A 25,661-nucleotide genomic window follows, 5' to 3' on the forward strand; every position below is an offset into this window, starting at 1 on the left:
AAACTGAACTCATAAAGTTTGTATTTACATCAAAGTCATCACCTTTGAGCTTTCTTGGTTGAAAATCTATGTTAAACTTTGTAAAGTATGTCTATTTTTCCTTTCTTCCCTAATTCCTTTCCTCACTCCTTTCTGTATTTTTCTGCGTTTAGCCTGCAAAAACAGAGCCTGAAAAGAAGTCACAGTCAACTAAGGTTAGTGATTAAAGTCAACTAGTGAGTTGTTTGGATTCTTAGTAGTAATAACGAATACCCAGTTTCCTCTGTTGGTGCTGCTGAATGGGAAAAGGAATTTTTGTCAGCTAATTTAATTAAGTTTGGATTACCTTTTTAAACATGACCATAGAGAGCATAAGTGAAGAATTATAATAAATGCATATATTGTTAAAATGAATGTATTTTATACATGAGAACAGTATGTTTCAGAAGGCATTTTCTTCAGATCTAGATTTTTGTTATAGGTGAAGCAACTGTTAAAAAACAGCAGGGACAGAGGAGAAAGGACAAAGGGTAATGAGCATCCAAGTCCTTTAAAGATGGGACATCAAGAGTAAATGTGTCTTTTGAACGCAGCACCTAGATGACAGACAGATGAGTCTTTCCTAAGAGGCCCGTAGGTTTATCTTACCAGTCTTATCTCAGTTTGTGGAACTGGTTATCAGTTTCTCAGGAGACAGCTCTGACTTTCCCTTGGGAATGGCTTTCCTGACTCATGGCTGTCTAGCCTGACAGCCAGTCTGTATCCATGTGGAGATGGACCCCAGGGTGTCTGCAGGCAGGGCAAATATTTCCCCTTCATAAGATGCTACACATTATTTCTTTTAAGCAAACATGCTTAAGCAAATACTCAGATAAGAGCACAAGGTTTCCTGTGGGAATGCACAGAGATGTACTTTAAATGGAGGCAAAGGTGAAGTTATCTGGGTAGAAGGTAAGGCTTATCTGATTTTATGTAGGACCTCTGGGTTGCCTATCCCCTCAGGATGATAATTCCATAGTAGAGGAGGAATTCACCAGCGAGCTGGAAATTGTCCACTAGTCCATATTTAAATGTTTTGACTATTTATACAATCTGAAGAGAATTGGGTTTCTGGTGTTCCCTCCTTCTCTAGTTGTAATACAGAAAAGACTAGGTAAGTCATTAAATTACAGTGTTCATCTCCTGTGAAGGGAGAATTTTAAAAGAACTAGAGTGGGATTCCCTATCAACAGACTCAGAGGTCACAGTGCTCACTCATGTGACAGCTCTGTGATTAGACCCGCAGTTACCAAATGATCTGTATGAATTGTAAAACATCGAGTAAGTTAGAGAGACATACCTAGTTGAAAAATCTTTCTAAATGGGAAATACTAAGTTTTTCATTACTCTTATCGTTGTCATTACCAGTCTGTTGGGAGGGTAACCATTGACGGGTAGCACATGTGTATTTCTCTAAGTGAGCCTTTCCCAAGAGAGGCAGAAGGGGTCTAATTGGAATTTTTGTTCTTGAGCCTATTTGGAAATGGTAAAAGAAAGAACTCCAATGTAATTGAGATTTCCTCTTTTGAAATTGACAGCCTTCTGCGGTTCATGAGAAAAAAACCCAAGAAGTAAAGCCAAAGGAACACAAAGAGGTAAATGATCATCATTAGGACTTGATAATCGCTGAAGCCTTTTGCGTGTGTGAGGGACAGAATTCTGAATTGTCCTGTGTGTGTTTTCTGGCTATAATGGCGCCACCATGTGGCAATAGCAGGATTTGCAGCTTACTAATGGAAGGAAGAATATATATTTCAAATTTTGTACCTAAAGTAATCACATTTATGTCACGTGAATTGAGATTAGTACAATTCAAAACTACATAGAACACAACTGTGAGGAACACTTGGCATCACACAGAAAAGCATTGGTATTTGCCATCTTGTTAACAGTGTGGTGGGTGTGTGTGTGTGTGTTTCAGCCAAAAAGCCTACCCAAGCACGCATCAGATGCAGAAAGCAAGCATGTTCATAAAGAAAAAAAAGCGTCCAGATCAAGTGAGCAGCCGACATCAGAGAAATCATCAAAACCAAAGGTAAATACGTCACATTGATAAGAAAGCGCTACCATCCAGTCCCTTATCTACATGGTCACGTGTCGTCGACTCTGTGGAACTATGCTGAACGTACTCTGTATTGCAATGATTTGCTGCTATCATTTTGCTGGTTTTGCAAATAGCCTTGTGGAAACTCGGCCCTATGAAAAACTCAAGAAGTATATCAGGTGGGTTGCGGGGACGTTCAGTCCAGCCTCTACTGCCCAGCAGTGCCCGGTCGTGACTGCAAGGCAGCAGGCTCTGGTGTGTCATAGACTGGAAGCTTGGGATAGAGCTTGCCTCCCGGACCCCTCTCGTCAGGGCTGTGGGAGCACACATGCTCTTCACATGGAAGTCTGAAAGAGGCGTTGAGAATTTTGTTGTAGGAGAGATGAATTTATAGAACCAAAAATCAGAAATAGGTTCCATATTTGCACAGCTAATGGAGGTCAACTATTAGAAGCACACACGTTTATGAGAAGAACGCTTCTATCGAGAGCTCTTGGAAGACATCAAGTAGGCCTGCTTAACAGTGGACTCGACAAAAGAGGTTACACATTCGTGTAATGCAGCCATCATGTGTTTTGTTCAAATCTATTTTGTTTGGCTTATAGTATTATTAAAATTATTTTTAATGAGCTGCCAACAATTAAAGTCATGACGTTTCATGTAAAATCCGTATTTCTGGCTTCTCTTGAAAAATCAGGTTCTATGGCAACAATTAACTAGTGCTTTATACCTGGTATGTGCACTCCAGTTTATCGCTGTCCCCGCCCGGCCCATTCGAGTCTCTGTGAGCTCTGGTGCCCAGTGTTCTAGCACATGCGGTAAGAGCTAGTGACCCTTCCTCTGCAGGATGTCCGTGACGGTGAACTGGTTCAGTAGTGATATTTGCAATGCGTGATCTTAAAAATAGTCATTCAAAGATACTTAGTTCTGTTCATCTTTTTTCTCCACCTCTAGACTAAATCACAGGATGCAGTTTCTGCCGGCGGGGAGGGGGTTGTTGCTGGTGTAGCCGCGGCACCTGCCACACCAGCTAAACAGGTGAGAGCACACAGGCAGACATAAAGTGTATGTGGGCCTCGCCGCCTGTTGGCCGTGAGAAATGCATGCTCGCCGAAGGCCCCTTCCAGCCTGGGCTTTATGTTTGCTTCTCAGGGACCATTCAGGGTCGTGGTGCTGCCACCTCAAATAACCCGTATTTGGGAAAACCGAGCACTGTTCTTACGTGAAATTTAGTGAAGAAGAGCACCCATCTAAAGGGTATAGAATGAGCAGGATAGCAAAACTGATGTAAGAATTCATATATTCGATAAATATTTATAGAGCACCTGCCATGTGTAAGGCATGGTATCAGTACCAAGTAAATTAAAATGTGATTTGACTCAGATCCTGCTTTCAAGATTCATAGCTTTGAAATAAATCAAATAAAATTGCTGTATTTGAACAAGCACCTCTCTCAGCTTTCACCATGGGCAGCATCTGTCTTGATATGAGTAAGTCCCCAACAGTCCTGACATCTCCATGAGTTGACAGGGGAAGTTTTGGAAGGAGCTGTTTCAGCCCTCTCAGGAGAGAGGTTGTGTGTCCCCCTGACTAATGATGGGCGAGTCTTCCCGAGATCGTTTGAGGAGCTCCGTCAGATACCAGCCTGGAAATGGAAGATGAGAAGCAGGCTACCGTTTGTACTCATAGCAACGCAGAGTCAGTAATCCGTTTAGAGGTCATGTCTCCCTAGAAATGCTATCTATCCCTCTGGAAGCCACAAGTAAGTAATTGCAGCAACAATAAGAAGATGGAAATGAAACTTTTTAAAAAAGTTGCGTATATTTATCTGTTTTCCTGCTTTTCAAAATGGAAAAGGTATCCCCCTGCAGGCTAGATGGTGAGGAAAGTCATAGTATAAAAGTACGACACCTCTCCTTGAAACATCAGTTTTTCTCAGATCTTGAAAAGGAAGAGGCACATTAGTTTGTGTCCAAACTAATGCAGATATTCTATGGAGTGAAAACAAAACTTACATGAACGTTTAAATGAAAATACTCAAATTAAAAAAAAATGTGTTTTCTTCCAGCAGATACTTGTATATGACCTTGAGACTTGCACCCCTGTCCCCACTCTGAGATACACATTACTGTGTGGTGTTGATAACGGTACTTAGATGAAATGGTTTGAAAAATGGATAGATTTAAGACAGACGATTAGATTTGCTGGAAAAGACTTAAAAATGTAATCAATCTGAAATTTTGTGCTAGGTATAAAGTAGCCGGGGAAAACGTGAAAGCTGAACAGTAAAATAAGAGTCTTATGTGGAAATCCGGTGTGCTTTGACTTGCACTTGAACTTGGGGCAAAGCATTTCACTTTCGTTTGCCTCTGATTTGTTTCCCATAAAAATGGGATTGATCTTCTCTTTGGGGAGGGAGGGGTATGTACCTTGTTCATAGCATTGTGGTGTGACCGCAGGACACCCTAGCTGCAGGCTAGCCCCTCCAGGGATGGGAAGAAGACTGAATCCCCGGGACTGCATTCCAAGGCAGATTAAGACAGGCCCCTACAAGGAGTTGTTGGGTTGAGGAACCGAGGGATTCTGTCAGTTTGCAGGAATCCACGGGACTCTGAGTAGATGCAGTTTCAGCTGGGCATGAAGGATGACTAGGATTGCAGGCTTGCAGATGCATCAGAGTGGAAAAGCGTAAGATGTGTCCTGGGTACAAAGTGCATTCCACCATGGGTGGGGCACCGGGGAGGTGAGAGGTGGGACTGTAAGACCAGAAAGACAGGTCCAGGCACGGCTGTGGGGAATGCTGAGAGGAGTTTACAGGGGTGGTAGCTCTTCGGTGTTGAAGGTTAGAGAGCAGACCAGTGATGCGAGTGCACCCAGCTGCAGGACTGGGCGCCTGCGGTGTGTGGATGAAATGGGAACAGAGATCGGAAGGCTGGTCAAGGACCACTGCCCTAGAGCTGATGAGTCTTAATTTAGCGTAACTTAGAGCTGGGATGGAATGAGATAGTGGGGAGGAATGCAGGAGGCATTGCAGAGGTAAAATCTTCAGATTTAGAAGGTGATCACCTGTTGTGGACAATGGTAATGGCAACTCTGAGGTAACCGGGGGCTTCAGAGTCTGAATGAACTAGGGTAGGTAACCCTAAGGTGAGGCAAGGGGGACGCTGTCAGGTTCCTGCAAGTGCAGGGCCAGTTCTGATGATGAGAGTGAGCGCCTCCCTAAATTGTGGGCTGGTTCCTGGTTACCACTGACCGGTGGACAGAGTCAGAAGGGCACTGGTCGAGCACGAAAAGTGGTCTGAGTTTGGATAGCCTGAATTGGAATGTTGGAGAGAGATGTGTAGCGAGGCACTTGGAATGAATGTTGTTTTGAACTACTGGAGAATGGAGAGTGAGCAGAAGAGGAGGAGAAGGAAGGAGGGGAGAACGAATACGAGTGACTATCTGCATAGGGTTGTGGTTGAAGCCGGAAAGTGGATTCGGCTGTCCAGACTCGGGCTTTCACCCTACCGACCCCCACGGTGTTTGTTCATAATAATGTATTATATTATGTTAGTCACCATACAGTACATCCCTAGTTTTTGATGTAAAGTTCCATGATTCATTACTTGCGTATAACAGCCAGTGCACCACGCAATACGTGCCCTCCTTACTACCCATCACCGGCCTGTCCCAGTCGTCACTTATTCAGCACTTAATCCTACGATAAGTACCTAGGTAGTGCTTAGCACGTGCCAAACACTGGCTTTCACACTTCAGTGAGGAGCTTCTGCACCTCACAAGGCCTGAGGGAGGTGCAGTCCCTGTCACACCAGACAATCCCGAGCTGCAGGAGAGGTGACCTGCCAGAGACTCAACGTGGGAGCTGGCGTGCTCTGCAGCCTGCGTTCCACAGACCTCCACATGCGACAGTTTCCCGTTGTCTTCAGCCTGACCCCTTCACGTGTCTAGTTCCTGCCGGTCCCTGCGAGCATTCGGCCCTGGCCCCAGAGAATGATTTCTGCCCCCAGCGCAGGGCAGAAACGTGGGCTGTGTGTAGGGCTGGGGGCAAAGCGGAAGAGGCGGCAGAGACCGGGCGGCACAAATGCCAGAGGAGGACCGGGATGATCTTGGCCGTGGCTGCTGCGAGAGAGGAGTTGGGAGAGGGGTGCTTACTGAGGTCACACTTGAGAGACGATTCTGTCTGCAGGAAGCAGGGTAATCACAGATCGGAGGGTTATTGGCAGCCTTTGAAAGAGCAGCTGAAACAGTGCTGGGAAGGAAATTCACTGTAGGGAGATTAAGAAAGAAGTGGATGACGACATGCTAACGCCGGGAGTCTGGAGGTCTTATTGTGGGCATGGAAAGAGCCACAGGGAGAAGTGGCCACTTAGAGAAAAATAGTCCGGAGTGCTGCAGACTGACGGTGGGCCCTGGGAGAGGCAACCAAGAACCGTGAGGAAAGAGACAGCAGTACTGGGTTCAAGCCCTGGTCTTTATTGTGTGGCCTGGGAAAAATTATTTAACCTCTGAGTCTTGCTGTCCACATCACTAAATGGAAGTCAATGTTACTGACGCTGTCCTGATGGAGGATAGAATGCATACAACATGTGTTATCTGGCACAGAGCAGGTCTCAGTATACGATCGATGCTATTAATTTAATGAGCTCATTTTTAAATATATAATATCATTGAATTTTATTGTATTATTTAATAATTCAATTTGAATGTGTTAAGTTCTTGAATAAAGACATGTAAGAAGGAGTTTTTATTTCTTTCTAAAACCCCACCAGAAAAAAGAAAAGAAATCATTAACGTCGGCTATACCAGTTGCATCGAAACCAGATCGACCATCTGGAAAGGTACGAAGGAAGACAGCAGTGCATTTCTACATGACATTCTTGTGTATTCATAGTCTCTGCAGTTATTCTTGATCTGATTTTGTTCAAGGGCAAACCGTGCGGCGGAGGATTAATTTAAAGACCTTTTTAATGAATTATTGCTATAAGCTAGAAGTGTGATTTTTTTTTTTTTCCGGGTTTGTTTGTAACATTTTATATTCTAACCCTCTGTTCTGAAAACTTATTACTTCCCATGAAGTTTACTTTCCAGTTTCTCTCTTGGAAATATAACTTCTTTAACCAGAAGTGTCACTAAAGAAGATGAGGCACTTCTTTATTCTGAAATTTCCAGATGAATCATTCTAAACCTAAGAGGTCCCAAAATGTATGACATGATGAGGGAGTTCCTAAAATTGTAGTGGGAATATGGTAGTTGAAAGGAAAAAAAAAATTACATAACCATTTTTAATATGAGTTAACTAAAGTAAATAAAGGGTCTTTCCCAGAATTCTTGTTTTCCCTTTTAAATGCAGCCTACTCTCCACACTGAATCATTTTTAACCTGAGAGATAGGATGGAGGCGCTCGTTCATTCATTATACTGATTAAAGCCCATATCGACAGAATAAATTGTCACTTCTCGTAAGCTTAACATCCCTTTCAGGTAATTTGCTTTGTAAATATCTTCAGGCAAGTGAGTGAAGAAAAAATCACAAATGAATGAAAGAACACAGGCAATCCATTTTTGAAATACTCGATTTGGAAGAGGTGCTATATGGAGATTTTGTTGGAGTTCTTTGTTAATATGTAACTCTGGAAAACTGATAAGCAATAAATACCAAGCATTTCTCCTATTGCCTACAGTAACATCATTTTTCTTTGTGTTTTGTTCTTTTTTCTTTTTTAATTGTCATTACATTGGGCTGGCAGCTTTAACAAACCATCCATTAGTTCATGTAGTTAATGCCATTAGACTTACTGAAGTTGTGATTTTTGGGGGGGGGGGGGGTGAGGGGCAGAGGGAGAGGGAGAGAGAGAATTTTAAACAGGCTTCCCACCCAGGGTGGAGGCTTTCACAGGGCTTGATCCCACAACCCTGAGATCAAACCCTGAGCCAAAATCAAGTCGGACACCCAACCAACTGAGCCACCCAGGCGCCCCTGAAGTTGTGATTCTTACTTGAACATGGCTGTCCTTCCAACCTAGAATGTGTACCCTGGGACCTTATGTAAAAAAAGTCTATTAGAGACCAGATTTTAACTATCTTGATGTTCAAAGAACTTTTGATGTTTGATGTTTTTCTGTACAGAATGTTTTTGTTCTTGTTTCTGTTTTTTTAGTTAAAAAATCAGAAGTGAGGGGCGCCTGGGTGGCACAGCGGTTAAGCGTCTGCCTTCGGCTCAGGGCGTGATCCCGGCGTTCTGGGATCGAGCCCCACATCGGGCTCCTCCGCTGTGAGCCTGCTTCTTCCTCTCCCACTCCCCTGCTTGTGTTCCCTCTCTCACTGGCTGTCTCTATCTCTGTCGAATAAATAAATAAAATCTTTAAAAAAAAAAATCAGAAGTGAAATCTGTATTACAAATAGCATTTAAATACCTGCTCTCTTTCTTTTCTAGTCAGACATGGATGCTGCTTTGGATGACTTAGTAGACACTCTAGGAGGACCGGAAGAAACCGAAGATGATAACACAGTGTATACTGGACCTGAAGTTTCAGTATGTGATTTTGATATCTGTAAAGATTCATAATTAATGGGTAGGAAAGCAAATAAGTTCATGGTCACGAGACACCAAAGAATATCTAATGTTCTGTCACATGGGAGAGAAGCAAGAAGTTGTCTCTATCAATAAGAGCAGCTAAAAATTAGTGTTGGGAATAAATGGTTTGTCCTATTGTAGCTATACTATTACATTGGTTCAGCAAACGTTTGTTGATTGTCCATGTTGTGACTGGCGCTGGGATACACGTCATCAGGTCACCAAGATTTTTCTGTCCTTGACATTTAAGTTTACTGGACTTGAACTTCTTTTGATCTTCAGATACTCCCCATCCTGTGACTCGAACTTGTTTTGACTTCTAGAAATTTACCACCCTCACCTCATCCCCATTCCTAACTCCTAAGAAGCAAAACGATTACATGTTCCTTGATACTAAAAAGATTAAAAAGACATGCCATAGACTGGAGGAAAATACGTGTAACAGACATGACAAAGGATTTGCTTCTAGAATTTATGAAGAATTTTTAAATGAAAAAGACAACCCAGTAGAAAAACAGGAGAAAACTTGTTTGGCTAATAAATAAAATTCCCTAGTAAGTGGAGAAATGATACTACGATATGGAGAGAACGTTGCACACTCATCAGACTGGCACAAGCGTAGAAATCTGGCGACTCCTGTAGGGCTCGTGGCTATTGAAGATGTGCTTACCTTCAGCTGCTAGTCCATCTCGAGAGAGGTTCCCTGGAGGGAGCCTCGCCCACGTGTACCACGAGTTACAAGAACAGATGGAGCATTTGGAAAGGATTTTGGTCAACAGCAGACAAGATAACATAACGGAACACTCTATAGTGGTTAAAATGCATTATTCATGTATCAACACGAAACATTACAAACACATAATTTTTTTTTTTTTTTTTAAAGATTTTATTTATTTATGTGACAGAGACAGCCAGTGAGAGAGGGAACACAGCAAGGGAGTGGGAGAGGAAGAAGCAGGCTCCCAGCGGAGGAGCCCGATGTGGGACTCGATCCCGGAACGCCGGGATCACGCCCTGAGCCGAAGGCAGACGTACAAACACATAATTTTGAATAAAAATACAGAATGATAGCTAGAATATGATACCATTTGTATAACACTTGAAAGTCTGCAAAGTAGCGCTCAGTAGCAGCACATATGCTAAAATTGGAACGATACAGAGAAGATTGGCATGGCCCCTCTGCAAGGACGACACGTCAATTTGTAAAGCATTCTATATTTTTTCAATTAAAAAAAAATATGCAAAGTCATGCTGTGTATTGTCTGTGGATACCTACAGAGGGAATAATTGTTTTAAAATGTGCTCAGTTTTAAGTCCATAGATATAATAAAGTTCTGGTTTGTGACTATCCCTGGCTAACAAGGAAGATGAATGAGATTGTGGAGGGTTAAACAGGATACATTATCTGATCCGCTTTTTCTTAGAAATTACACCTGAAAGACTTGGGTATTAGGTTATAGAGAAATTTATTATTAACTGTACTTTTGTATGTATTGGAAATAAACAATGAAAAACATTTTAAAATAAAATGTATTTTAATATAAGACTCAAATTTAATATAGTGGTTTGAATATTTTCTAGTATTACATATGGGTTAAGCTAATTAACTAAAGTGTTGTATAAACTTAGAATTTTGGTGTTATGTAAAGCGTTGGCTTTTTAATGGTTTACATTTCATTTTAGTAGCTCCATAAATTACTAATGGGAACAGTACTTTGGTTGCCGAATGTGCATGTAACGTTCTTAGCTAATTAATTATATAATATCCCTGTGTGTGGTTTTTCTTCCAGGATCCGATGACTTCTACCTACATAGAGGAATTAGGTAAAAGAGAAGTCACACTTCCTCCAAAATACAGGGAACTTTTGGCAGTAAGTTAAATAATCATTTACTTTACTGTTTGCTTTTTGGAACATAATCTTTATCCCATCAATATATTCACATTTTTTTAAGTTTAGGAAATATAATGTGGCATGTGAAATTGTTACCGTGACTCCCAGGGTATCTGTTCGCTAAGGCTGCCATAACTCAGTCCACAGAGTGGGTGGCTTCAGCACAGAAATACAGTGTCTTACAGCCCTGAGACTAGAAGACTGGAACGGGTGTGGGCAGCGTGGGTGTGAGGGACGGACTGAAGCCTCCCTCCTTGGTTGGTATATGGCCATCTTCCCTCTGGGTCCACGGTTCCCCACTTCTATAAGGACAGCAGTCGTATGGGATTAGTGCCCATCTTCATGTCCTCATTCAACCTTAATTACCTCTCTAAAGGCCCAGTCTCCAAATACAGTCACATGCTGGAGTACTAGGGGTTTAGGACTTCAACAATATGACTTGTGGGAAGACATAATTCAACCCACAACACTCACGGAGCAGTACATTTTTGCCAGTTGTAAAAATTAATTTTGGGCTCTCAACCTGATCAAATTAATGTTTGTTTCAGAAAAAAGAAGGTATCCCAGAGCCTCTTCCAGATTCTTCGGTGAGTTTATATAAATGTCTTCTAAGATCCAAGTTAACCTTTTTTTAAAAAAAAATCTTTAGTTGTGGGGGATGCCTGGGTGGCTCAGTCAGCTAAGTGTCTGACTCTTGGTTTTGGCTCAAGTCATGATCTCAGGGTGATGAGATCGAGCCCCACATCAGGCTCTGTGCTCAGCAGGCAGTCTGCTTGAGATTCTCTCTCCCTCTGCCCCTCCCCTCACTTGAGTTCGCTCTCCCTCTCTCTCAAATAAATAAATCTTAAAAAATCTTTAGTTGGGGGATAGGGCATCAATTTTCTATATTGTGTCTATGGCTCATCTCTAAATCAGATGAAATTTTCATCTGTTCCGAGGAAGGGGTGGACATGGGGGTTAAGTGCTCATGGGTTCCTACGTAGTTTTTTTTTTGAGGGGAAGAAGAATGGAGCCAAGATAGTTGTAGGGTGAGATAAATGTTAATAAAAATAGAATGAGAACATCCTAACATGGAATCCATTTAAAAGGGGGAAACAGAGAAATAGTTATGAGTGAGCAGCCATTCCCTTCCAAACACAGGCGTCCGTCTGAGTTAGTCGGTAACGTACTTCGTTTGGTGGTAAAGGAATGTCAAGTCTTCTTCATTTGCTGCGTCTGTATTGTGATCCTTAACTTGAATGACTCTCATGTGTTCCCCATCGTGGTGCCTGTTCCTCTAGAAACCCATGGGGCCCAATGATGCCATTGATGCTTTGTCATCTGACTTCACCTGCAGTTCTCCTACCCCTGGTGGAAAGGAAACTAAGGAAGAGGTATTGTTTTCAAAATAATTAGGGGGGAGAATTGGGGGGGAGCTTGTTAGAAACCATATCACACTTTAAAACAACTTCTTAGTTCTGGTTATTACGGTGACCCTTCTTTCATCTCTAAGTCTGATCATTTGTGCTTTGCCTTTCAGAAAGCCACAGAAGAGGTTTTAAAAGCTCAGCCAGCCACCATAATCAAAAGTGCTGCTTCACCCCAAGAGAAAAAAAGAAAAGTGGAAGAGGTATAAATAATAATTTCTTGGAAAATAACCACAGTCCATCTGACAGCAGTTGCTTTCCTGAGCCTGATCTGGCTGATTCAGGATAATCCCAATAGAGGTTATTCATGACGAGAAGCGTCTTTTTCCCTTCCGGTCTGTGTGGACTAGTGAACCCAATGAGGGTTCTATTGATTATCTCCAGGCAGGCCTTCTGTGTTTCTACAAATGCTGTTCATGATTTCAGCACAGATTTCTTGGTTGTGAAACGAGTCTCTCACCATTAAAAAACACAGACAGACAAGACACCAAAAAAATTACACTCTCAGAACATAAATCTCCCCTGTGATTTTTTTAATGGAGTTGGACCTGTGAGTCGCTAGTGGGATGTTGTCCTAGCTGCTGCTTTTCACTACTCTGAACCACGGTCACTTAATTGTCGCAAAGCTTGCAAGGTGGTCCTGCAGCTCCAGGCTGGATGGGGGAACGGGCTCCCATCTGCAGACAGAGCAGGTCCTGCCGGGGAGCAGTGTCTGTTGGGTCCGCTCTGCCTCTCCCTTCCTGGAGGGGACAGTTTATTTTTATCTGGCGGGCTCAGGGCAGCAGTGAGAGCACCACACCCTGAGAGTGGGAGTTCCCACAGCCCTCAGCCACCGTGCCTTCAGAGAAGGCTGCGGGGCCACCCCCGGTTTCCCAGCTTCCTGGGCTTAGCTAGTTTGCTAAGGGACAGGGTTGTCAGAAATTATTTTTAGGGACATCTTTTTTTAAAAAAAAAAGAACACTAGAAAAGTGAAAGCTTACTTCTTGTAGCATTTCTCTTGATTAGAGTATTTTATAATAATATTATTATAGTTATAGCCTGATAAATAAGGGTGAAGGGTGCCGCTGAGGGTACACACCGTGTGAGACACTGGAGAAGTGTCCCAGCCCCAGTTTCTCTCCCCGGTAACTTCTTTTCTCTTTCTCTCTTTTGGTAGGTTTCAGATAAAATTGCCTTCCGACAGTCCTTCCCTAACCCGGGGCTCCTGTATTTGAAATTGGGATTTCACAAAGTAGTGGATAGATTGTTCAGGCTGAGGAGATGTTCTCTTTTTTTAACGCACAGAATTTTTCCTTTTTAGCAGGACGCAATGAGCGACCAAGCGCTGGAGGCTCTTTCAGCGTCGCTGGGCAGCCGGAAGCCCGAACCTGAGCTTGACCTCAGCTCCATTACGGAAGTCAACGAGGTACTGGCCTTGGAGTTCATACACAAAGCTTGTCCGTCTGCAGGTTCTGAAACTAAGTGCAGTATGCGTGTTCAGAATTCTCACACTTTTCTTTATCGGAGTTTAAAAACAAGCTCCTCTTCATTCTGCCTTACTTTCAGAGCCTGCTTAACTCAGATCTTCATTCCTGGGTAGTTAGCACCCAAGAAGGGAAGTTGAGAGTTTGTCTTACAAACTGTCTAGAATTTTAATTTTTAAAGCGAATGCTGATCTCTTGCCAGTGCTTCAGTGACACCCGATGAGACAACGTGGAGGCAGTGGCTTGGTGAGGAATAGGTTTGTCTGCTCTTGTGGGCATGGGAATTTATATTTTCAGAAGGGTGCCAGGTGCTTCTCTTCATGAGGAAAGAGGGAGAATGCTGTAGATGGGATGGGGAGAGCCTTCTTTTTATAACTATGGAGGAAAATGGTGAAAATCTTGTCTCAAATTAGAATGAAATCAAGCAACAATTAAGTCTATAACTGGAGTTCCTGTGGGCCCAGAGTGTGATACTGGGGGGGATTTATCCCACCACACAGCATCTTAATGAGTCTTCTGAGCCAAAGCAAGTTTATATTTGGTGGAGAAGAGTTCTAACATTAAATTACGGTTTGTGAAGAATTTTTCAACTGAGTCATCTGGGATAAAAGAGGAGAGAAAAGAAAGGAGTTGCCTGTAGGCATTGCCCACAAGGCAGCGTAGCTGGGGGACATGGAAATACAGCCCGGGGACCCTCAGGAGCACCAGCCTATCAGCGCAGGGAGGGGAGCTGGCCCATGTCGCTGTCACAATGCTGTTGCCTCCGCTGTCACTTCCTGTTCTGAATCACTGAGGAAGGTGAGTCTCATGACTCCCGGCAACTCTCCCTGAGTCTGGGACTGTTCTGGTCCAAAATGGGCCAGTTTCTATCTTCAGCTTTCTTTGAGGGCTCACCGGGCGCAGTGTGGCATGACAAGCTTTGTGAAGGCGAACACAAGGGAGCGGGGGAAGCAGTCCTCGTCCTCCAGGACCAAGTAATGTATTGAGAAGAAAGGAAACTTTCATAAAGACACAATGCGAGACGCACGCTCCTTAGAGCCCCCACCGAGACCAGACGTCTCAGGGAGAGGGCGGTCCTGGCTGAACCCTGGTGGGGGGGGGGGTCACACCAGGTGGAATTGTGCCTTTCTGCCCCCAGAGAGCTACAGGACAGGGAGCCCCTTGCACTTTTGCTTCAGGCTTTTTACAGATAATTGGTGTGATTTAGTAAGACAGTAATTAGGGTGGAAAGGTATAAACAGAAATCTCAAGACAGAGTCTTAGAGTGACCAAAATCAGATCTGTAGAAATAAAAAATATTACATAAAAATGATATCTTAAAAAACGAGGGTAAATCGTTTTGGGATGTGTATAAATGTACTAGATTTCCTCTGGAAAACCTCCACAGCAGTCAACTCCTAAAATTTTAACAGAAAGAACTGTTCTTTTTACTCTTTATACTAGTTTCCACTTTCTCTTCTGCTGTTTTCCACTGGTTTTCCTTTTTAATTATGTACAAAGTGTAAATAGTTCCTAAGATCTTCCAGTCCTCTGGATTCTTAAGCTGAATTTTTAGTGCCTGGTGCTGAATGTGTTACCTTCTGGATAGTCGGATGTTTTGATAAGCCTCCTAAAGTTGAACGTAGGAGTCCGGAGCCACTGCAGTACATTCCATACTAGAGGGGTCTCCGCGGAAAGACTGCGTCATGCTTCAGGGAAGACGTCCATGCCTACTACTCATTCTTATATCATAATGTAAAATATTCTGTGATGATACCTGATTCATCTTTCCCACTTCTGTGTGTAGGACCTAGTCTGGTGCTTTCCAGTCAGTAGACATGCCTACAGTGCAGGCATTTAAAGAATATAAAGATCGAACAGGAATAGAAAGGCTCTCACTGTGTACGGGATCTTCATTGTTCACAAGCCTGGAGAAGACAGTCCTTCACAGGTGACCCTTGACTTTCATGAAGGCTGTTTTTTAGGTGGAAACCTCACCAAGCTCTTGAGTTGGGGAGTACCACCACGAAATAGGACTTCCTCCATGCGCTGCAGTAGAATATAATTAAAAATATTAAAAAAAACAAAACCCAAACCTTTCATCCCTTAATGAGAATTGTTAATTTATAGAACAATAAAACCGTAATTCTAAAGCCTAGAAGAATGCTCGGCTCACTACAAGTGCTTAATATTTTTTAAATTAGTCAACTAATCATTCAATGGAGAACTACAATCTTAGGTCGAAGTGTAGATGGAGAGGTGGGTTGAGCTGGAATTTGCTAACTGATATTCTCCTTTGTGCCCAGGAGCTCCTTGTTTTGTGATTTAAATCCTTGCCTCATATAGGTACCAGTTACTACATATCCTGGAACTTCCCATCAGTCACCATTAGTTTAAAATGCAAATGTTAATCCTAGAAGCCAGTAATCTATGGAAGTACAGTTTCATCTCTTAATGCAGTTGGTTTTTTTTTTTCATGGTCCAGTAATCCCGTAAAGTCCCAGTGTTATTGAAGGGAGTCCTTTTTTATTGCAGCATTATTTATAATACCCAAATTACGGAAGCAGCCCAAGTGTCCATCACTAGAGGAATGGACAGAGAAGATGAGTCATATATGTACAATGCAGTATTACTCAGCCATTAAAGAGAATGAAGTCTTGCCATTTGCAACAACACGGGTAGAGCCAGAGAGTATAAACCTTAGGGAAATAAGTCACTCAGAGAAAGACAAATACCCTATGATTTCTCTCATGTGGAATATAAGAAACAAAACAAGGAAGCAAACAAAAAGAGAAAGAGCGACAAACCAAGAAGCAGGTTCTTTACCTGTAGAGAACAAACTGATGGTTACCAGAGGGGGGATGGGTGGGGGATGGGAAGTAGGTGAGGGGTTAAGAGCACACGTATCACGATGAGCACCGAGTAGCGTCTGGAATTGTTGAATCACTGTATTGTACGCGTGAAACTACTGTAACCCTGTATGTTAATTACACTGGACTTAAAGAAATTTTTAAAAAGGGAGTCCTTTCAAAAGAGGCAAAATGAATTATCCATGGATCTACGATGATTTGTGATGAGATGCTTCTCCCATTTCTGAACTGTGGTTAAGGCTCACGAGAACTAGTTGTTGTCTCCCCCTCGGTAACCGCCTCGCTCAGTAAGACAGATGAAGGCTATTAAAGTAATGACAACTAACTTCCGTACTGTGCTTAACTGTCTCGAAGGATATTTTCTTTGCTTTTCCGTAGCGATCCTTACTAGATAAAAGTTATCAGTAGCCCCATGTTACAGCTGAAGAAAAACTGAGTGGCTTCCCAAGGTCAGGGAGCAGCCGAGAGCAGGGTAGGGACACCTCTCCGGGATTCCTGGGCGTGTGGTTTGTTTCTCCGTCACTTAACGCAGCCTTCCTCACAGCCAGCACTTCGCACGGTCTTGTGCTCTGCAGTCTACAAGGCACATAGACACGCTGGAATCGTTCGCTACCCCACTCATGAAGTACGTAAAGTGATAGATACCCTCTTATCTGCATTCCCAAACTGTTCTGGGTTTTATTTCCCACTCCACTTTGATCAGGCAAAAGCCAAGGAGGAGAAACTGAAGAAGTGTGGTGAAGATGAGGAAACCGTGCCATCAGAGTACAGATTAAAACCAGCCACGGTACGTCGTTAGCCGCGGTGCCTACCAGAATACCCTCCTCTTGCCTTCACATCATGTTTTGTTGGGTCTGTCCCCGTGATGCTTAGGGACATATCTGTCCCAGTTCATACACTAATGGAAAACCCTGAACCCTTTCTTTTCTGCTTTCTAAAGTTAGTTAAGGGATCATTTCCTAAGGGGTAACCATGTGGTCATTAAAATTTCCACTAATTTACACGTTACCGCTTTTAATGTTGCATGACATAGGTCCTTAACCTTAAAGCACAAGGGACAATTTGGGAATAATTTTTTTCTGTAACTGCTGTGTGGGTAAAAGCAGCATAGATCTTCTAAGGGGTAGACATACATATATGACTACTGACCAGTTATCCTCAGTTAAGGTGGTTTTATTGTTGTTGGTTTTGGGTTAAGGTGGTGGACAAACTCCTGTAGTTATATTTGTAATTTATCTTTGAAAAAATACATACAAGTACATGATGGAAAAATGTTTTAGTTCTCATACGTGCTTATATATGGGAAGTTTCTCAGTTGTAGAAATATTCTGGGTTATGAAACCTCATCTCCAGAAATGAAAACAGAATTGTAGGAATGAGATCTACCTCTTCACCCTGCGTTGGAGAACAGAGACTAATTTTTTTTTTTTAATAGTTCAGTTCTTTATTCTGATCCTTGGTAAGAAAAAAAAGAACCCTGAAAAATTTTTCACTCAAATATAAGAAATTCACTCAAAAACAAATCACTCAAATTAAAGAAGAAAAAACCCCCACAATCTCTCCTCTCCTTTCCTTCCCTAAAACACACTTAATGGACCATGAAAGCAAAATGTTCTGTTTCAGTTTCAGCGAATTTTCTATTTTATTTTCAGGATAAAGATGGAAAACCACTATTGCCAGAGCATGAAGAAAAATCCAAGGTTAGGAAACGATTCTTCTGGTAATTAAAGAATAAAAGAACTGTAAAGTATAAGTTGAGATAATTTTGACAGGATTTCACTGTGGACACTTGAATGCCCACCTAGTATTGAAGAAAGGGGAACTTGTGGTAGCGACTCTTGGCTCATATGCCTGATTCCTTTTCACATATTTTAATGATAATTCCCTCATGAGTGATCATTAGAGTGTTATGGGTTTCTGGGTGACATTCCTGAGGAGCTGATGTCAAGAGGGCCCCAGATAGTTCACACTTCAGAGTTTGGTTGGCATCGTGACATCAGTTCCTCTAATGATTCTGCACTGCCTTTCCTTAAGTTGGGCTCAAGCCGTATCGTTGCCTGTTAGGATATAATAAGCAGCAACAATTATTGGTCACTGGTTATGTGCCTGACACTGCACCGGATGCCTACCATGTGTTGCATTGTTGGGGCCTCACTGAGCAAAGAGGGCGCTCTTATCATTCTCATTTTACATGTGAGGAAACAGAGCCAGAGAGGTTATGTGACTAGCCCAAGGTTACACAGCTAGAGAAGAGCAAAGCCAGGACCCGAACTCAGGCTGTCCAACACAGAGGCACAGCTTCTAGAATCACATGCAGTTCTGTTCTAGATACGGTATTAGTCAAAATTTCCACATGCTCTAAGTGAATTTCATCTGAAGAGCTAGGGACAGGAGAACCTTCCTGCCCAAATCCCACATAGTCTTAGGAAAGGAATATATGATCTGTGTTTCCTGAGCTATTTAGAAGGAAGTCATTAGGAAATAGTAAAAAAAAAAAAAAAAAAAAAAAAAAAAAAATCCCAATCACCTAAGAAAGACACTTATACAGATCTTCATTGGAAAGAATAGGCAGTTTTATGTGAACAAAATCCTTCGGAAATTGAAGGATCAGGAAAACTTCTGACTAAATGAACCATGAACGTTTCTGTGGTACTCAGGCATCCAGTATTCCTCAGTTGTTGCATGACATTTATCTTAGATTCGTAAATTAAAAAATATCCCCAATATACATTTTGGTTTTAGATCCTAAAATGTGGCCTAATATGTGTTAACAAAAAAAAGTCTTTATGAAAATCTTGTTTCTAACAAAAAAAATAGTCCCTTCCTAATGTAGTGTTTCTTATATTACAGCCCCTGAGTGAATCAGAACTCATCGATGAACTTTCAGAAGACTTTAACCAGCCGAAAAGTAAAGAAAAACAAACTAAGCCATCTGAAAAAACAGAAGTATGTTTCTAAAAATACAAGTCTCTAATTCTGTGGTTTTGTAAAATATTTGTAATCTTAAAAATGTGAGGGCCAAAATTATTTTAGCATGAAGGAGTTGATAGAGACCATTTGTGCCATCTTTTTTATAGGCAGTTTTCTTTTTTTTTAAAAGATTTTATTTATTTATTGGTCAGAGAGAGGGAGAGAGAGAGAAAGCACAAGCAGGGAGAGAGGCAGGCAAAGCGAGAAGCAGGCTCCCGACTGAGCAGGGAGCCTGATGTGGGACTCGATCCCAGGACCCTGGGATCGTGACTTGAGCTGAAGGCAGACGCCTAACTGACTGAGCCACCCAGGTGTCCCTACAGGCAGTTTTCATCTTGACTTTTTCTAGATGTGCTTTCTTTTCCCAAACCGACCCTGATATTTTTATAATTGAAGTCCTATAAGTATTCCTTCAGGAAAGCATTCACATCCATGCTTTTCTTTCTGTTCCTCCTTCTGAAACGGACCTAGTTCAAGTTGTCATCAGCAACTCACCTCATGGTGGCAGAGGCCTCTGTCCTCAGTCTCATTTCAGCCCCTCCCATGTGTCCACTGGACTTAGTGCTTCCCGGGCAAGCATGTTGGTAGCCACATCATTCCCCTGCTCCAATCCTCAGGAGCTCCCCATTGCCCACAAAATAGAAGTCCCAGCCAATGTGTTCTGGCCCCAGCTTCCCTCCCTATCAAGGTGTGTCCTCCCCTTACTAAACTGTGATAATAAGTGCTTGTGTGTGTGAGTCCTTGGCTTTTCTCATGTGGTCCTTTCTTGTGGAATAACCTTCCTTCCTAATTCGCGATTACACAGAATGTCAGTATGCCTTTAAAGCTCTGCTAAAATATAGCCTTTGTCTCCTGCTTTTCCCTCCCCAAACCTTACCACTCTTCCAAACCTTCTTAAACAGAATACAACATACCCAGCTCTGTTCTTTCTATGTCCCTGTTAAGATATTTATCACAAGTAAGGTTTTAGCTGTCTTGGTCTTCACTTCTGACATGTATACATAGTTCTAAGTTCTCTCCTTGAGAGAAGAGACAGTACCCTAGTAATGATCGTCTACTGAGCACCTTGGGTAGGGTAAGGGTTCGTAGGTGTCTGGATGGATTAAAACCAGTGTGTTTGAAATTTTACTCTTGTGATAAGACAGCACAGTGGTTCTCAAATGTTAGTACCAAGATCACCTGAGGGTTTGTTAAAACACATTGCTGGGTCCCACCTCCAGAATTTCCATAGTAGTTGGGGTGGGGGCCTAAGAATTTGCATTTGTGACAAGTTCCCTGATTGCTGCTGGTCCGGGAATCATACTTGGAGAACCCCTGGGGTGGTATTACTTTCTTCCCTCTGTACATACCTATTTGCAATTGATAAGGTGCTCCTAAATATATAAAAATGGTGCATTCATATGAAACATTGCATTATATAATTGGCACATTGTTATATATTATGTGAAAATAATATGAGTAATAATAGTTGCTAATTGTATTGAGCTCACAGTGTTCCCAGATAGTATGCAAAGCACTGGACATGTTTTATCTCATTGAAAGCCTCATGTTGACCCTTGAGATGTAGGTACTATCCTTGTTCTCATTTTACAGATGTGGAAACTGAGTCTCAGAGAGGTTAAGTAACCTACCTAAGGTAAGAGGTAAAACCAAGTTGAAATAATGGGAGACGAGTTTTAACATGCCTGGATTTGTTCACTCGTCAGCAGTCCTTCAGCGTTTAAGAAAATCGTGCTCGCAGCATATAACATAGGAGGCTGTATTGTTTGTCCGTTGTTCAGTCTCACTAACGAGGTGTTCCTCGAAACCCTTCATCGTACTGACTTCTCTCCGCAGGAATCTCAGGCCGCTGCCCTGACCCCCGTGAGCGAGGCCGTGCCTCGGACTTCCATGTGTAGTATACAGTCGGCGCCACCCAAGCCACCCACCTTGGTGAGTGGTCTCTGGACGTGGAGCGTTGTCTTGAGAGCGTGCCGTCCCTCCTCGCATGCACTTGCTGCTGGGTGTTACCAGCAGATGACTTGATTCTAACAAAATGAGAAAATCTTTCAGAGCCGCAGAGCCTGCTGTTCCTGTGGCTTCGGGGTTTGCTACAAAGTCAGGCGAGATTTAAAGTTTTCATTAACCTGCCGCACGCTCTGTTTTTCGTTCACCTCCTGAAAGGCTTTCTGCTTCCTCCGCTGTTGGGGATAATGCTTAATGCTGCTTTTTCACTTTCCACCATCCTTCGCGCCTCTCTGGAGTTCCACACATAGCCTCATCTCTTTCGTGGACTCTCCTAGTGGCGTCATCTGCACCCGTATCATCGTGACTTCTCCCCACTCCCGCGGGAAGGGAGATCCACTCAGTTCCTTTCCATTTCCTCTTTGACTTGCCTCTCTCCCGTCCTAACTCTTGTATGAAGTATGGTGATCAGGTCGTTGCTCTTTCGTTTTGAGTTCGGTGGGTTTTGTGTTAGCGGGTAGAAGCCGGCTCGGTACCAGCTGGTGGAGCTGGGCTCTAGGACTCCAGACTTAGTGAATCTACACTCTGAAGAGTTAACTTGCTGCACGTGCTTGACAGTATCTTCTTATTAAACTTCCACAAGGATATGATGAGCCCTGTTCTGGTCATCGCTCTGTCCTGGACGAGGGAAACGAAGCTTTGAGCTGACCTTGAGCAATCCACTTAACTGTTGAGAGCCTCGGGGATAGAAACAAGGCTCCTGCTCTTAGTAACTTTAGCATCTAGTGTGGATGGGGCCAGACAGCAAGCTTTTTACCATACATTTTGATCTTTCTCAGATGGAAAAGGGCAGGGGGAGCTTGGGCGAAGGGACTGGCCCCCAGGAGGAATTAGGAAATACTCACGGCGGGGGGGCCATGATCACACTGAGAAGCTGGAATAGCACTGGTTTCCTGGGGAGAACAGCGAGCCAAGGACAGGCCAGCACAGAGGTGTAAAGTGCTTGGTGTACTTGGTTGGGTTTAGTGCATTTAGTTGTTCGAGAAAAGGGGGTGAAGAGATTGTGGGATGTGTGCCCTGGGTGCCCTGAAGTGGCTGCTTCCTGCCAGGGACATTCTTGGTGCCAAGGGAAAATCCCCTCAAAGGCCAGGGTTTCCCTCCTGCCTTACACTCCAGAACTTTGCATTGTGGGAACGAAGCCACAGGCCACGGTGGTCAAGACTAGGAGAGGAGGAGAGAATGTGGGACGAGACAGTGAGGGAAGTAAGAACAGAGGTGGTGAGTGGAATCACAAAGACAATAGCCAGCATTCCAGAGCAGAACTCTGTGACCTAAACATGTGTCGTCCACCTCCTGTGCCCCAGGTGCCAGCCAGGGCCTTCAAGGGTGCCTTCTTTTCCCTCTGGACCCTGACTACAGGGCATTGAGCACTGGATGTTTAGTGCACAGAAAAGGGCTCTGTTTTTCCATTCTCTGACCATCCCTTCTGGGCGTCTGCTCCATCAGCTCTGGTGACCATGGTTGCTGAGATTACCGTCGCCGAAGTTAGTTGGAATTTCTGGAATTATGACAGCCGTGGGCACCAGAATGAATAGCCACGAAGTGTGACAAAGGTCAGAGAACCCAAGAAGAGCTTGAGGATTAGTGAGCAAAAGGAAACAAAGAGCAGAGGAAGGAGATGAATGTGTACCCTGTGTGGTTCTCATTTGTATAAAAAGAAAGTGTATTGAGGAAATCCAGAACCCTGAGTTCTAGTTGCGAATTTGACAACATGAAATACTACAGAAATGGAAGTTTCAGCCCTTAGTCCTATTTCTAGATTGCTTCATTCTTAAGAGTACTGTGTCTCCTAGCTTGGCTACCTCCGTTTGGTTTATTTCTTAAGCCAAGGGGAGCAGGCTTAACAGGAAGTAGTAGTTTCCAAAGATTCTACAGCAGAGAGTGGAGAAAACCGAACTCAAGTGTGAGCACGTGTCTTAGATCAAGCTAGCAATTCCGATTGCTTGGTTGGTCACTGCGCATCTTGCATTTTAGATAGAATCCCAAACAGGTTAGATAAATAGGGATTTTTGTCGCTCCTGGGAATAAAATCTATGCAGCGTCCAACCACTAGAGGGCGACAAATCACCTTCCACTCAGGTTCCATTTTCTCATTGGTGATCTCTTCTGCAGTGCAGCTAAGCAGGAAAACTTTTTCTTTCTTACATTTGTGGTTGAGGCATATAAACAGAAAGACACTTTTATGCTAATATTCAAATATGTACTCTGTGTGAGGTCATAGAATTTTATAGGAATAAACTTTGAGACTTTTTAATTCAGAAGCTTTCATACTTTTGACCAAAAGAGCAATAAGAAATTCATTGATATTTCAACCCAGTATCTATACAATAGAAATAAGTTTAATGAATAGTACTTATCCTTGTTGTGTATGATGCATTCTATTTTCTATTCTTTCATCAAAAAAAAAAAAAAAAGACCTGCTCATGAACTATTGAATTGATTTTATGAACCATTAATGGATGGATCATGACCTGGGGTTTGGAAGAAGTCAGATCAAGTCCCATCTTTTAGCCCTCGTCCAATCTTTTAGCCCCTTTTTGTCATTCATGTTGTCTTCACCCAGTTTCATTTTAAAAATGAGCATGGCTGGAGCTCACTGCATCATGCAGGAGCACATTCCCTTTTGAACAGTGGGACCCCAAGTAGACCGACCATTCCCATGGTGGCACTCAGGTCAGTCGGCCACAGGCGGTGACCTGAATCAGCATGAGTCCACCTTGAACAGTAGAAGCCACGTAAAGAGCGCGAGCTGGTGTGTCTCCGCAGAGACTCTGCCTAAGCCACCACCTCCAGGAGGGCCAGGCTGATTGCACAGGGCGTTGGGAACAATGTCCTCTCATAGGACTTTCTGAACGTCTTTCCTGTGCCATCTCTAGGATGTTCACCATAAAGATCACTTCTTTCTGGCTTTCTGCTTCTCTGAGGAGTACCCATTCCATTGTCTTATTTTCAAACTAACACTGCATTAGATGATGCAAGTGGCTCAGTGTCAATACATGTTACAACCACTTACTGCTTAACATAGGAAACCTGGTCTAATTTTTAACATTTTAGGTTTCTGAAACATGGATTCTAATTCAGTCGGTAATTAAATTATTAAAAGATGACATGTACTTCTCATCGAGACCTGAAATAAGGATATGCCCTTCTGAATCGTTTGATGTAGTCTCTTTGAAAAGCAATGATCAACCACCCACTCAGCGTATCCACGGATGTCTTTTAGAAAGCCATGGGGCCAGATGATGCGGTAGAAGCCTTGGCTGGCAGCCTGGGGAAGAAGGAAGCCGATCCAGAAGACGGAAAGCCCGTGGCCGATAAAGTGAAGGTAACAGCAGCTCCGTCACTTCTAGAAAGGAGCTGTCACTGATGGTCTTCACTCCCCAAGGAAGCTAGTCATATATATGTTTCCCACAACGCGGGACCCGCTGGCTTTGTCTCTTAGGGAGCATCCCTGTTTGATAATCTAAACCTGAGTGAGCGTCCGTGCTTCGCGATAGCAGCGGACAGATAGCGTACTCCCATTCTCTGAGTCTCACCTGGGTCGTGTGCATTGCCACTGCCCAGGAGTCCTGAGGGAAGTGGCAGCTGCCCGCCCTCCTCGGCATCGCCCTTCAGCCCAGCGGGGCCGTGGCGGCGGCATCTGAGGCGGCGGAAGTGGGGGAGGCTGAGAAAGCTGAGGTTGCTGTGGGAACTCTGCACACTGGGCCGTGTGTGTGTTCTGGCCTACGGTGGGGTTACTTACCTCACTGCCGTGGAGCCACTTAGGCATCCACTTTATGGAGATGTTTTTTTTTTTTTTTAAGATTTTTTATTTATTTATTCGACAGAGATAGAGACAGCCAGCGAGAGAGGGAACACAGGCAGGGGGAGTGGGAGAGGAAGAAGCAGGCTCATAGCGGAGGAGCCTGATGTGGGGCTCGATCCCAGATCGCCGGGATCACGCCCTGAGCCGAAGGCAGACGCTTAACCGCTGTGCCACCCAGGCACCCCTTTATGGAGATGTATTAATCATGAAAATGGTATAATTTCTATGCAGGAGAAAGCCAAAGAAGAGGATCGTGAAAAACTTGGTGAAAAAGAAGAAACAATTCCTCCTGATTATAGATTAGAAGAGGTCAAGGTAAACATCCTTGGGTGTTTTTCTATTTTCTTTTAATTAATACTGAATTTTATAAGCATAAAGCAGGGATATGGAAACGGACCTGGAATATAGAGAGATTGTTTTTAATGTTTCAAATGCCAAAGAGTTTGCTAATACTCTGTTGGATACCAGGAATGAGGCTAAAATATTCCTCAGTGACCTTTCACTCCTCCCTGAAGTGAAAAAAATCTAATGCCTAAGCTGCCTAATTTTTTCCCATTTAATACATGGTTTGTTACAATACCAGAAACAAAGACAAACTTAGAAAACCTTTACGTAACCAGGAAAAGTAAAATGA

The 25,661-nt window shown here is 43.2% G+C and overlaps 1 protein-coding gene and 1 non-coding gene across 27 annotated transcripts in view; both read left to right on the forward strand.

Moving 5' to 3' along the window:
• CAST (calpastatin) overlaps positions 1-25,661 on the forward strand; it is a 113,217-nt gene that overhangs the window by 67,812 nt on the left and 19,744 nt on the right. For 17 of the 26 annotated variants that reach the window (XM_057307234.1, XM_044383990.3, XM_048220960.2 and 14 more), the window contains 17 exons: positions 153-194; positions 1,557-1,613; positions 1,940-2,053; positions 3,017-3,100; positions 6,835-6,903; positions 8,498-8,596; positions 10,429-10,509; positions 11,079-11,117; positions 11,811-11,903; positions 12,050-12,139; positions 13,237-13,341; positions 16,952-17,035; positions 17,901-17,948; positions 19,099-19,194; positions 21,055-21,150; positions 24,446-24,547; positions 25,259-25,342. In XM_057307234.1, the coding sequence (XP_057163217.1) occupies positions 153-194; positions 1,557-1,613; positions 1,940-2,053; positions 3,017-3,100; positions 6,835-6,903; positions 8,498-8,596; positions 10,429-10,509; positions 11,079-11,117; positions 11,811-11,903; positions 12,050-12,139; positions 13,237-13,341; positions 16,952-17,035; positions 17,901-17,948; positions 19,099-19,194; positions 21,055-21,150; positions 24,446-24,547; positions 25,259-25,342 (1,383 nt within the window). The remainder of the gene's footprint in view (positions 1-152; positions 195-1,556; positions 1,614-1,939; positions 2,054-3,016; positions 3,101-6,834; positions 6,904-8,497; positions 8,597-10,428; positions 10,510-11,078; positions 11,118-11,810; positions 11,904-12,049; positions 12,140-13,236; positions 13,342-16,951; positions 17,036-17,900; positions 17,949-19,098; positions 19,195-21,054; positions 21,151-24,445; positions 24,548-25,258; positions 25,343-25,661) is intronic. The other 9 variants (XM_044383991.3, XM_057307235.1, XM_026498582.4 and 6 more) reach the window with 1 other exon arrangement.
• On the forward strand, positions 9,756-9,860 carry LOC113255395 (U6 spliceosomal RNA). Its single transcript, XR_003316274.1, has one exon. It is a non-coding gene; the product is annotated as a U6 spliceosomal RNA (small nuclear RNA).

The sequence above is a fragment of the Ursus arctos genome, unplaced genomic scaffold, assembly GCF_023065955.2.
Source record: "Ursus arctos isolate Adak ecotype North America unplaced genomic scaffold, UrsArc2.0 scaffold_5, whole genome shotgun sequence".
In the NCBI taxonomy this organism is placed as follows: Eukaryota; Metazoa; Chordata; class Mammalia; order Carnivora; family Ursidae; genus Ursus; species Ursus arctos.